General features: G+C 43.7%; 1 protein-coding gene across 1 annotated transcript; it reads left to right on the forward strand.

Annotated features, from left to right (window-relative positions):
• Positions 1-9,605: 9,605 nt before the first annotated feature.
• LOC143774667 (olfactory receptor 1496-like) lies at positions 9,606-13,898 on the forward strand. The gene is made up of 2 exons (XM_077262418.1): positions 9,606-9,647; positions 12,975-13,898. The coding sequence occupies exons 1-2, from the start codon at positions 9,606-9,608 to the stop codon at positions 13,896-13,898; spliced, it is 966 nt and encodes a 321-aa protein (XP_077118533.1).
• Positions 13,899-14,181: the final 283 nt, after the last annotated feature.

Below are 14,181 nucleotides of genomic sequence, written 5' to 3' on the forward strand. Positions count from 1 at the left end.
CCACTCTGGGTCCGATTTGGCGGGCGGCGCCACTCTGGGTCCGATTTGGCGGGCGGCGCCACTCTGGGTCCGATTTGGCGAGCGGCGCCACCCTGGGTCCGATTTGGCGGGCGGCGCCACTCTCGGTCCGATTTGGCGGGCGGCGCCACCCTGGGTCCGATTTGGCGGGCGGCGCCACCCTGGGTCCGATTTGGCGGGCGGCGCCACTCTCGGTCCGATTTGGCGGGCGGCGCCACCCTGGGTCCGATTTGGCGGGCGGCGCCACCCTGGGTCCGATTTGGCGGGCGGCGCCACTCTGGGTCCGATTTGGCGGGCGGCGCCACTCTGGGTCCGATTTGGCGGGCGGCGCCACTCTTGGTCCGATTTGGCGGGCGGCGCCACTCTGGGTCCGATTTGGCAGGCGGCGCCACTATGGGTCCGATTTGGCGGGCGGCACCACTATGGGTCCGATTTGGCGGGCGGCGCCACTATGGGTCCGATTTGGCGGGCGGGGTCACTCTGGGTCTGATTTGGCGGGCGGGGGCACTCTGGGTCCGATTTGGCGGGCGGGGGCACTCTGGGTCCGATTTGGCGGCGGGGGCACTCTGATCCGATTTGGTGGGCTGGGTCCGATTTGGTGAGCGGGGCAATAATTATAAGACTACAGATAGTGCTTTGGAATTGTGCTGTACTGTCACTTTAAGAGCTGACAAAACTTGTGACCTGGTGGGCTGATGTAGAGTTTATAGGCGTTGGCAAAGTAACTGGGTCTCACTGCGCATATCAATGAGCTAATCAGCTAAGTGGCAGTTATTTTTAGAAATTGCCTCAGAAATCAGGCCCATTATAAACGTATTGGAAAATTTCCCTATTGAAACGCATTGAGACACTTTTTTCAAACGCAAATTGCGCCAAAACTACAAATCCAATCGACACGAAAAATACTTAGCACACCTCTCAGGAACGCTGGCTTCCAAATGACACCTCACTGGAGTCTGTGAGTTTAGCGGTTCGGGCCGCATTATGTGCGGACTGAATAATAAGAAGAATAACTAGATGGGTATTTCCTGAAGGAACTACAGATAGTGCTTTGGAATGGTGCCCGGGCTGCCCCTGCAAGACTTTCACACTTGGGTGCCCCTCAGGCGGTCCGATTTGGTGGGTTGGGTCAATCTGGGTCTGATTTTGTGGGCGGGGTAAATCTAGGTCCGATTCGGTGGGCGGGGTCACTTTTGGTCCGATTCTGTGGGCGCGGCCACTCTGGGTCCGATTCGGTGGGCGGAGCCACTCTGGGTCCGATTTGGTGGGCGGGGCACCTTAGGGACCAATTTGGTGGGTGGGGTCACTCGGTCCGATTTGGTGGGCTGGGCACCTCAGGGTCTGATTTGGTGGGCTGGGCACCTCAGGGTCCGATTTGGTGGGTGGGGTCACTCTGGGTCCGATTTGGTGGGCGGGGTCACTCTGGGCCCGATTTGGTGGAAGGGGTCACTCTGGGTCCGATTTGGTGGAAGGGGTCACTCTGGGTCTGATTTGGTGGAAGGGGTCACTCTGGGTCCGATTTGGTGGGCGGAGCCACTCTGGGTCCGATTTGGTGGGCGGGGTCACTCTGGGTCCGATTTAGGGGGCGGGGTCACTCTGGGTCCGATTTGGTGGGCCGGGCCCCTCGGGGTCCGATTTGGTGGGCCGGGCCTCTCGGGTTCCGAATTGGTGAGCGGGGTAATCTACTATATAATTGTCTAAGGGCACTTCCGTCTTTCTGTCTCACAACACCGCTACGTCATCATCTCGTGAGACCGCAATGCACTCTTGGGACCGGAGCGCGCAACAAGCATCGGGTACCGGCCACTCCAGGTGCAACAAGCATCGTGTACCGGCCGCTCTAGGAGGTGCAACAACCATCAGATACCGGCCGCTCCAGGAGGTGAGTATGTAACTTTTTTATTTTAATTCTTTTTTTTTTTTTTTAAACAGGGATATGCAGTATACTATGTGACTGGACAATATACTACGTGACTGGGCAGTATAACTACGTGGCTCTGTGCTGTATACTGCGTGGCTCTGCGCTGTATACTGCGTGGCTCTGCGCTGTATACTACGCGGCTCTGCGCTGTATACTACGCGGCTCTGCGCTGTATACTACGCGGCTCTGCGCTGTATACTGCGTGGCTCTGCGCTGTGTACTGCGTGGCTCTGCGCTGTGTACTGCACGGCTCTGCGCTGTGTACTGCGCGGCTCTGCACTGTGTACTGCGCGTTCTGCGCTGTATACTGCGCGGCTCTGCGCTGTATACTGCGCGGCTCTGCGCTTTGTACTGCGCGGCTCTGCGCTGTATACTGCGGGGCTCTGCACTGTATACTGCGCGGCTCTGCGCTGCATACTGCGTGGCTCTACGCTGTGTACTGCGCGGCTCTGCGCTGTTTACTGCGGGGCTCTGCACAGTATACTACGCGGCTCTGCGCTGTATACTGCGCGGCTCTGCGCTGCATACTGCGTGGCTCTGCGCTGTGTACTGCGCGGCTCTGCGCTTTGTACTGCGCGGCTCTGCGCTGTGTACTGCGCGGCTCTGCGCTGTGTACTGCGCGGCTCTGCGCTGTATACTGCGCGGCTCTGCGCTGTGTACTGCACGGCTCTGCGCTGTGTACTGCGCGGCTCTGCGCTGTGTACTGCGCGGCTCTGCGCTTTATACTGCGCGGCTCTGCGCTGTGTACTGCGCGGCTCTGCGCTGTGTACTGCACGGCTCTGCGCTTTATACTGCACGGCTCTGCGCTGTGTACTGCACGGCTCTGCGCTGTGTACTGCGCGGCTCTGCGCTGTGTACTGCACGGCTCTGCGCTTTATACTGCACGGCTCTGCGCTTTATACTGCGCGGCTCTGCGCTTTATACTGCGCGGCTCTGCGCTGTGTACTGCGCGGCTCTGCGCTGTGTACTGCACGGCTCTGCGCTTTATACTGCACGGCTCTGCGCTGTGTACTGCACGGCTCTGCGCTGTGTACTGCGCGGCTCTGCGCTGTGTACTGCACGGCTCTGCGCTTTGTACTGCACGGCTCTGCGCTTTATACTGCGCGGCTCTGCGCTTTATACTGCGCGGCTCTGCGCTGTGTACTGCGCGGCTCTGCGCTGTGTACTGCGTGGCTCTGCGCTGTGTACTGCGTGGCTCTGCGCTTTGTACTGTGTGGCTGTGCAATATACTACGTGGACATGCATATTCTAGAATACCCGATGAGTTAGAATCGGGCCACAGTCTAATAATTATAAGACTACAGATAGTGTTTTGTAATTGTGCTGTACTGTCACTTTAAGAGCTGATATTATCTGACAAAACTTGTGACCTGGTGAGCTGATGTAGACTTCATAGGCGTTGGCATAGTAACTGTGTCTGACTGCGCATATCAATGAGCTAATCGGCCAGGTGGCAGTTATTTTTAGAAATTGCCTCAGAAACCAGCCCATTATAAACGTATAGGAAAATTTCTCTATTGAAACGCATTGAAAGACTTTTTTCAAACACAAATTGCGCAAAAACTACAAATCCGATCGGCACGAAAAATACTTAGCACACCTCTTGGGGACGCTGGCTTCGAAATGACACCTCACTGGAGTCTGTGAGTTTAGCGGTTCGGGCCGCATTACGTGCGGACTGAATAATAAGAATAAGAAGAAGTTTACCACGGTGGAATAACAGTATAGTGCTTTGTTCCAAAGCACTATAATAATAAGAAGAAGAAGTTATCCACGGTGGAATAACAGTATAGTGCTTTGTTCCAAAGCACTATAATAATAAGAAGTTTACCACGGTGGAATAACAGTATAGTGCTTTGTTCCAAAGCACTATAATAATAAGAATAAGAAGAAGTTTACCACGATGGAATAACAGTGTAGTGCTTTGTTCCAAAGCACTATAATAAGAAGTTAACCACGTTTGGATTACAATATAGTGCTTTGTGCCAAAGCACTATAACTAGCAGTTGTGCGACAGGCGCAAAACCTGCTGAGAAACGCAGATGTCACAATTTAGCAGTAATTTCCCTGCAATACAGCAAAAAAATTACACTGCTATTGGTTAAATAAATGTCATACAAAATCTGTTTCTGAGGGTGAAACCACTGGCCCTTTGCCTGTGTTACATCCTTTCCAATCTGCTGTCCAGGAAGCAGGTGCTGATGCCTCCTGCCCACAACCTGCAGTTGCACATACAGTAAGAACATTCAGCAACCACATCCACTTTTTGGTCCCAGCACAGTGTCTAGGTTTCCTTGCATCATATGTCTCTGTTGTGAATTCTGTTTCTGGGTTCCCTCTGGTGGTTGTAAGTGGTAATGCAGTTGTCCCTGGGTCGCAATCCTGGTCAGGTGTATCTGCTGATTGCAGTTCTGACTGGGCTATTTAGGTATTCAGGATTCATTAGTCTTGGCCAGTTGTCCATTGTTTTCTGGGAGGTTCATACCTCTGCCTGGTTCCTCTTGCTATGCTATCTACTCAGCTAAGATAAGTGTTTTTTTTTTTTTTTCTTTGGCACACATGCTGTGTGCTTAATGTTTCAGTGCTACTTCATTTGTTTTTTCTTCCAGCTCTGACTGTGTCAGTGTTTTCTTGGTCTTGTTGGATTCTCTGGAGTGGCAGATATACATTCCATGTCTTTAGTTAGATGGTGGAATTTTTGGTATTATTTGCTGTGGATATTTTTGAAAGTGTTTTAATACTGACGGCTTAGTATTCTGTCCTATCCATTCCTGTTTAGCTAGAGTGGCCTCTTTTGCTAAACTCTGTTTTCTGTCTGTGTGTGTCTTTCCTCTCCTATTCACAATCAATATTTGTGGGGGGCTGCCTATCTTTTAGGGTTCTGCTCTGAGGCAAGGTAGTATTCCTATTTCCATCTTTAGGGGTATTTAGTCCTCCGGCTGTGTCGAGGTGTCTAGGGTTTGTTAGGCACACCCCACGGCTACTTGTAGTTGCGGTGTTAAGTTTAGGATTGCGGTCAGTATAGTTTCCACCTTCTCCAGAGAAGGATTCATGCGGCTCCACGGTCACCGGATCATAACAATTTCTTACCAAATTGTGGTTTTGATAGGGCATACATATTCGTTATGCTCCTAAATCTATTAAAATGTTGAGTCCCCTAAATTTTCTTAATTTTTGTAAAAAAATGGGGATTGGGTATTGGCCAGTTTATGTACATTATAAACAAGTCTAAGAGACTAGGTTAATAAGCTCCACAGACCTATTCATGCCGCAGTCTTACACATATTGGAACATGGTTATTTCCACGCTAAGGCCTTTACCTGAGCTCTGTAGCACTGCCTGTCACCTTATTAATACACTCCACAGACCTCGACACTTTCTGGGACATATCCTGTAATTACTTTGTTGTTGCTCCAAACCATGCAAATGATACATTCTACCTAATTGAGTAGTTTCCAGAAGAAGTGCGTAGTTTTGTGCAGATTTGTCAATGGCTCTCATGTCTCTTTTCTTTGAGGAGGCTGCTTCCAAGTAAAATGAGGCTTGTGCATGTTCCTGACATGGGTTTCAGGCCTGACAGACTGACCATAATACAGGCCATAACTTGTATACATTGTATTTAGAATTTAATTAAAATGATTTTGGTGTCTGGTAGAATCCATTTTACTGACTTTATTCATACAACTCCTTCAACTCCTGCATTATATTCACATTAAAGCGACTTCACTCGTTATGATAGTGGCTCTATTGGGATCTGGTGGCTAAAATGAACTGTGGAGCTCACAAAACATAGGTTCCATATCGCCTGCTGGCCCTCTGAAAATGTGAAGCAAGGGCCACATAATGACATGGAGATGGAGGTGGTGGTGGCGGGCGAAGCCCAAAATTCAAATGGAAATGTTTTAACTGGCATTGTAAGGTGCTGCTGAATATGTATTCAACTGTCTTGGTAACAATTTTGAATGTGTAAGGGCTCTCCAAAATGTATAATATAAGGTCAACTGAGGGCTTTTCCCAAACTCAGGTTTCACGCACCGGCTGGCCCTCTGAAAATGTAAAGTGCTGGCTGCAGAATGACATGGCATTGGATGTGGTGGTGGTTGCATGCAAAGCCCAAAATTTAAATGGGCATGTTTTAGCTGGCATTGTAAGGCGCTGGGGAATATGAATTCCACTATCTAGATAACAATTTTGAATGAGGGAGGGAATTCTTAAATTTAGGAGTGAGAACTCTCCCAAATAAATGATACAGGGTCACCTGAGGGCCCTTCCCAAACTCAGGTTTCATGGCACCTGCTGGCCCTCTGAAAATGCAAAGCGAGGGCAGCATAATGACATGGCGGTGGACATGTTGGTGATGGCATGTGAAGCCCTAAATTCAAATGGGCATTATTTAGCTGACTTTGTAAAGTGCTGGGGAATATGTATTCCACTATCTAGCTAACAATTTTGAATGAGGGAGGAAATTCTCATATTTAGGAGTGAGAGCTCTCCCAAATGTATGATACAGGGCCACCTGAGGGCACCTAGGAAAAACTTGTGCTGGTGGTGGTGGGCGAAGCTCAAATTTCAAATGGGTGTTTTAGCTGGCATTGTAAAGTTCTGAGGAATATGTATTCCACTATCTGGCTAACAATTTTGAATGAGGGAGGGATCTCCCAAAAGTTGAAGTGAGAGCCCATGCAAATGTGAAAGGAAAAACTGAAGTCAAAATGCTACATATGCTAAAGTGGAGTTATAATTTTTTTTTTGTATTTTGCACTATATACAAGTAATTATGAAGGAAAGAATATGTTTGGTTGGCAGTTCTTATAAATCTGTAAAACCACGCAATAGTCTGCCTCCTCCTGGGGGCGTGACTTCATTCTCAGGTCCTAAATTCCTAGAATGAGGAGTTTAGGTCCCTGAGAATGACGTCGCGGCTTGTTATTGGTCGCGTGGCGGTCACATGAGCGGCACGCGACCAATCAGAAGCCGTGACGTCATGGAAGGCCCTAAACGCGCTCATTTTAAGCAAAGGAGGCTGCCGGTTAACAGCGGTAAGGTCCAGGGGCCTCCGGAGAGGTGAGTATATCAATATTTTTTATTTTAATTCTTTATTTTACACATTAATATGGATCCGATACCGATTCCCGATACCACAAAAGTATCGGAACTCGGTATCGGAATTCCGATACCGCAAGTATCGGCCGATACCCGATACTTGCGGTATCGGAATGCTCAACACTAGTTTTAACACATAGTGAACATGGTAAAAAAAAATGTGAAATTGCACTTTTTAAAATTTCACAGAAATTTAATTTTTGTTCCCATTTTTCAGTATACTATATGGTAAAATTAATGATGCAGTTCAAAAGTACAAATTGTCTCGCAAAAAATCAAGCCCTCACATGGCCACATTGATTAAAAAATAAAAAATGTATGGTTCTGGGAAAAAGGGGAGAAAAAAATGGAGACTCAAAAATGGGACACTCCAAGGTGGTAGAGGGGTTTAGGAGTGGGACTTCTAGACTGGTAAAGCCTATACACTAAGTGTAAGGCTGGAAAACTGTTTTTTTTTTTGTTTTCTTATGAAATGGTTAATTTTATATGAATGAGTGAGTCTGCTATTTTATCATGAAACAATTATTGTAAACTGTTCATATTTCTTTTACATAATGGCCAAGAGCAAATGAGACACAGGGAAAAAAAAATAACTAATCCCCATAGATTTGATACAGATTATATCACACCACTGATTGAGTATATATACATGTGCTGTATCCGTAATATATCCTGTGTGTAATTGCTGCTTCTATGTCGGCCGCATCCTACATACCGTTACGTTCAAGAGCCTGAAAACACAGTGAAGACTTTTTTCTGACTGAGAGACTGAAATGAAGGATTTAGCAATTTTATTTCAGAAATATGAAAATCTCTGAGGTAATTACTGGAAAACAATTCAAAAGTGTAAATCAGATTTTCTCGTCTTGTAAAATTGCGATCTGAAAGACAGCTTGTTTTTCAGGACACACTAGACATCCCAATATTGCCTGGTGTCTTCTAATATAATCAAACTAGGAAGAAACAGGAATAACTATATGTTTCTATAATTTGTTTATCTTCATTATTAAGATATGTTGTCTTAAAGGAAGAAAAGCAGCCATACTGACCAATATCGTGCAGCAAACCCAGATATTGCTGAATTCCGAAAGACTTCATGATAAAAGCCATATAGTAGAGGTACAAAATACAACCGTTTACACACCGATCCTCCCTCCATGCTTGATGGTTAGCTTGGCAGTATTGTTGCACAAGATAAAGCTTGTGCAAAGTGCCAATGACACAGATATGTACAATATGATGCATTATTTCGACTCACAGCACGTTGGACATGACCATATTATTAGATAGGACAAGCTGTCCAGTACTAAGGATGGACATCCCACAATGGCAGACATTGTGCTGACCTACACCAATATAAAAGGTCCTGGCCACATCCCATGAAGCTGAAAAACACATTGCTGAATATTGATATTAACCTCTTAGTGATGACCAATACGTCTTTTTACTGATCTGCGATATCAGAGACTTGCATCCACTGATGGGTGACAGTCCTGTAGCTGTCAGCTGTACATTATATCTGACAACTTGATGCATCAGCCACAAACAGTGTAGGTACCGGCTATAATAGTTTAACCCCTTGCTTCTGTCAATAATGACTACAGCATCTAGATGGTTAACGAAGTGTGGGGCTCCCTCTTTATCCCCATCGGCACCCTGAGATCATGGTTGTGTGGTCCTGATGTTTGCCATGGCAATACACAGACAAATAATGGCCAGCGTCTGCCGGCTATAACGGCTTGCTCAGAAGTTATCAACATTTAGGTGGTAAAAATAAATCTCTTCATTCCTGTTAAACCACTTTGCATTAATTCCTGAAAAGCACCTGAAGGGTTAATAAGTTACCGGAAAGCAATTTTGAACACATTGAGGGGCGCTATTTTCAAAATGGTATCAATTTAAGGGTTTCCAATACATAGGACCCCCAAAGTCACTTCAAAATTTATTAGGTCCCTAAAAATAAGTTTTGTAAATTTCCTAAAAATGAAAACTTTACATTCCAATTTGAAACCTTCTAAAAAGCTGACAAAAGAAAACAACATTTTAAAAAAGGTGCTGATGTAAAGCTGACATGAGGGAAATGTTTTTTATTAGTGTTTTGAGTGGTATGACGATCTGGTTAAAGGGATAATCAATCAACGTTCTGACATTTTTATTATATTCATGATATTTTTATCAATAAATGCGGAAAATATTGACATAAATTCACCATTATCTTAAAGTACAATGTGTCTCAAGAGGAATCATTCGCAAAATCAACCAGATCCAGTGAAGCATTCCGGAGTTATTACCACACAACGTGACACTGATCAGATTTGAAAAATTTGGTCTGGTCACTAAGAGGTTAAACAAAAAAATCATGGGCTTGATGAGCGCTACTGATATAGCAAATGGCTGCAAACATCAAGGTACCAACCCAGTTTCTTCCATACACAGACACCCCCTTATGAATATTGATGCAAAACAGAAATCGGGTGCATTTTCTAAGGTAGTGTGTGGTTGGATTAACATCTCCTTGGCAGCTCTCGTAAAGCCCATGACTTTTTGCTATATATCGATAATCATGAGTTCTGGCACTTGGACTGACCTGAAGGAGGAACCATCTGTATGATTCATCAGTGTTGTGCCTGACTTTGCACAATAGAATAAGGTGAGTGCAAAAACTCACTATATGGCTATATGGTTACCGTGCTGATCTGCACTAGGAGCAACTTTCCACTTTTTCTTTGCATGTGGATATTATTGACACTTTGGCGAAAATATGCATGTTTGTGTTAGGGGTCGAGTTCCCACCTCTGCACAGGGGGAATCTCAGGCCATCTCCGCTGCGGTCTCCCATTCTTCTCCTGCCACAGTGGAGTCTGCTCAGTGGAGATGTCAGTCCCAGCGTCTCGCTCAGTCTGACTCTGTGCAAAGGGTTACTGCTGCCTTTCCAGCTTCTGCCATTGTAGCCAGTACTGGGCAGCGGGGCGAGCAGATGTTTTTGGGACTAAGTCCTGCTTTTCCCCTTCTGAGCATGCCCAGGGCAAGATCTCTCATTGGAGATCAAGGGTCACATGCTTAGATACTGCAGCAAATCCCATTGGTCTTCTAGGAAGGTCCTAAAGGTGCTCAACTTCTGTGGCAGCCTCCCATTGGTCCTTCTGGGAAGGTCCTGTACTTGCTGCATCTATAAAAGGTTTGCATGGCCGCACGGCCATGCTCTAGTGTACATTTGAAAACGTCTGTGTGTTGATGAGTGCAAGTCGTTCTTTAAACATCCCCTCCCTTGTGTATGACTGTTCGCATAAGGTGGATGTCTGCTTTCTAGCACCCGACTGAGCTGTTAGCATTAAACATATCATACAGCGTCTATTGCTGTGACCGCCAGTGCGGTGCTGAATGCTATTAGAGCGCTTCCCTAACCCAAGTCTGGGTGGTTAGTGGCGTCCGCCAGTGCGGCACTGCTCACACTCTTGTGCTTAAAATTACTTTTAGTTATACTCTGACCCCCAGTAGTGGTGTCGAGCGCAAGTGGTCTAGACGAACTCAATCTCGAGTCTTGGAATTGAGTTCTGTGACTCCTTGCTTGCGCTTTTTGTGTGGTACCATGGCCCTGTGACATAACAGAATTCCCTTCCACCGCCATATAGTGCCGCCATTTGCCAGCAGCGGGTTCTCTCCTGCAAGGTGGACCCCGGGCTGCGAACGCACCAAATATCATCTCACTGTTTACTCGGTGCATTCCACCAGTCCTAACAGTTTGAAACCTTTGTCAGACATCCTCATTTTTTGGTGAATCCCTACTCAAAATTCAAAGAAATTCACAGAAATTGACAGAAGTTCAAGAAAAAGAAACATCTCAAGTATTTTCTTTTGCAAGCGCAATATTGACCCAGTTATGAATCCTCCTCTTCTGCAATGAATAAGGCTTCTTTCACACTTGCCGTGTTTTTGCATCCCATTTTTGCGGCCCCAATAGATTTTTATCTAATCTAAATTGGGCCGCAATAATTCTACAAAGCTCCGTATGCCATATGGTCGTGAGGGCCGTATTTACGGCCGTGAAAAAATATCGAGCATGCTCGATATTTTTCACGGCTTATGGACACGGACCCCATTGAAAATCAATGGGGCCACAAAAACAACAGAAGCTTGTTTTTGTGGTGCACCGTGAATACCGTTTTTGCAGAATGCCGTTTTTTCCCAATACTGTTTCCATAATATAGGAAACCAGAAAAACGGTGATCTGCAAGTTTTTGCAGACTGTAAAAATTGCGGCAATACTGCCCGTAAAAATGGCCTGCAAAAATGGGCCGCAAAAAAAAAACACGGCAAGTATAAAAAAAGCCTAAAGGTGTCAAATATCTGTGTTCAATACATCACTTAGAATAAAGTTATTTCTGAATGCATCCCTTTATTAGATTTGTAGACACTATTATCCATCCAGGTACATGTTGTTTTAAATATGCAAGAGCTGATAGGGGTGGAAGTGAGAAGAGAAACTAGTGGATGGGGTAAATTTGTTATGTTTTAGGCAACACACATTTCTGTGATATTAAAGTCTTTGTACCTGATGCTCAATCCATTTTATTCTGTGCATCTTAATTAGAATACATTTTTTAAATATATATAATAAATATTCTGGAAGCCGTTCGTAACTTTGAACCTTTATTTTCCATCTGTATATTATAAAGAATACTTATAGCAACTATAAGTAGAAACTTCTTTGAGCTTTGAGTATTCAAACAATTTTTTAAGTTCCGTCAAAATCTGGGAATGATTTACATGATAGAATATGTATCAGAAGTTATGTGAAATTGTAGGAACGTCACATGTATATTTTTAAACATTTGTGAACAAGCAACATTTGATCATTTGTAAACTGTAAAAAGTTGCTGAGTTAAAATAAATAGTTTACAGTAGTATTTCCTTTTTTACGTTAGTGATTAAAAAACTGAAACCACGAAAAAATAATTAAAACATTTCTGCCAACTTCTCTGTCTTTTAGAGTAAATTTTGTAATTTTTTTTTTTAACAATAAAGCTTGTTTGTTGTTGTTGCTTGCCAACCCACAGCTTTTACAGCAATTAGTTTGGGATCCTGCATATATATTGATATATTTTTATCATGTTTTTGTCTGGAGGTGCATTGACAAAATAAACTACAATTTGGTATTTCATATTTTTCTTTGTCATTTACCATATTAATTTTTATATTTTACGCTTTTTTTTATCAAATTGCTAAGAACTATTCGACACCTAATATGTTTTATTTCTCTAATTTTGGATTGAGGAAAGGGAGCAAGTCAAACTTTTTTTAAATATTTGTTATCTCTTTTCTCTAATACTTTTCACTTGTTTTTAGTCCACATTGAACCTGCAAATTACTTCAGGTACTATTTCTTAAGGTATTGCAATATATTGAAAAATTGTCAAACTCCTTTGAAGCCCAGCCACAGGAATTTTTTTATGGGAGTAAATGGGAGATGTAAATTGCTTTTTCTCCATTGTCCCCAAACAAACGATAAAAGTTAATCAGTAATTTTAATAGTTTTATTTTTAATTAAAGAAAAATCCAGATAAATCCAGTTCATACAAACTGTAAAAAGGTACATTAAGGTGGGAGTCATAGAAATATTCCTCTGAAAGATCTACAGGTAATATTACCTGGCCCAAAGAAACATAACCACGATCTTCTATCCCATCTTAAAATTACATAGTGTGCATCAATGAAGTTAGTATACCAAGCTAGAAACCACAACAGCATTATATAATTCGCCAGGAGATTATGACACAGTATTATAATTTTAGATTGAATTATTGTTTTATTTGACTTTTCCTTCCAACCTAAAAAAAGCTCTGAGATGCCAAATTAGCCATTGTAGGTAAATAAGAAAAACCGACTGTTAATAAGGATGTTCATTTTGGACTTTGTTTTGCTTTGAACACAGGAGAACAATGTCACTCTCGTCAATGACTTTTTTCTGTTAGGATTTCAAGTCAGCCAGAACTTGAGAATTTTCCTTTTCTCTCTGCTTCTCATCTTTTATTGTGGGACAATCTGTGGGAATCTCCTGATCATCACCCTGGTGTCCACCAGCAAGAACCTCCACACTCCAATGTACTTCTTCATCTCACAACTGTCCATCAGTGACATCTTGTTACCTACAGATATTGTCCCTAACTTACTTTATATTCAGCTGAGTAATGAAGGGAAAGTTTCTTTTTTTGGCTGCATGACTCAAACTTATTTATTTTGCTTAGCAGAAGGATCTGAATGTCTTCTTCTCACAGTGATGTCTTATGACAGATATGTGGCCATCTGTAAGCCCCTTCATTACACCTCCGTCATGACCAGTGCATTGTGCCTAATATTGGTAGTCATCATCTGGTTCCTTAGCTTTTCCACTTCATTAATTTACATTATGATAATATCCCAACTAAAGTTCTGTGGACCAAACATCATTGATCATCTGTTCTGTGATCTGGTTCCCTTGCAGGACATTGCCTGTTCTGATACTTTTGCCATGAAATTTCAAATGTATTTACTAAGTATTCCATTTCTATTTATTCCTAACCTAATAATTGTTGTTTCATATACTAAAATTGTCCGTGCAGTCTTATTATTATCATCTAATATCAGCAGGCAGAAAGCCTTCTCCACCTGTAGCTCCCATCTCACCGTGGTCTCCATATTTTACTTAACAATTTTTGGTGTTTATATTCTTCCAAAAAGTGAACAAACATCAGATATGAATAAAGTCCTATCAATGCTTTATACTGTACTTACACCCTTGGTAAATCCCATTATATACAGTTTTAGAAACAAAGACATTAAGAAAGCTGCAAAGGAAACTATACTGAAATTCTTCTAATCTGTTTTAGTTGCTTAAAGACCTGTCACAAAGTCAAAAGTTTTATTTAACTTACTTTACTGCCTCTGCTCCACTGAGTCTTCCATTTTATGCCAGACATATGTGTTATGACCTGGTGGTTAAGAGGCCACACTGATATGACCTGGTGGCTAAAACGCAATATGGGACGAGCTCTGAGAAGGTGGTATCTCTACTGACCGCAGTCCCTAATCCTAACAACAACACTAATAATAGCCGTGGGATGTTCCTGACTCTCCCTAGACACCTCTTCACAGCCTAAGAA

This window comes from Ranitomeya variabilis, chromosome 5, assembly GCF_051348905.1.
Source record: "Ranitomeya variabilis isolate aRanVar5 chromosome 5, aRanVar5.hap1, whole genome shotgun sequence".
Taxonomy (NCBI): domain Eukaryota; kingdom Metazoa; phylum Chordata; class Amphibia; order Anura; family Dendrobatidae; genus Ranitomeya; species Ranitomeya variabilis.

Bases quoted from the DNA above. Each gene is read 5' to 3' on its own strand.
- LOC143774667 (XM_077262418.1), top strand. From the start codon at position 9,606: ATGAGTTCTGGCACTTGGACTGACCTGAAGGAGGAACCATCT. The intron at 9,648-12,974 runs GTATGATTCATC...CTTTGAACACAG, and splicing joins ACCTGAAGGAGGAACCATCT to GAGAACAATGTCACTCTCGT.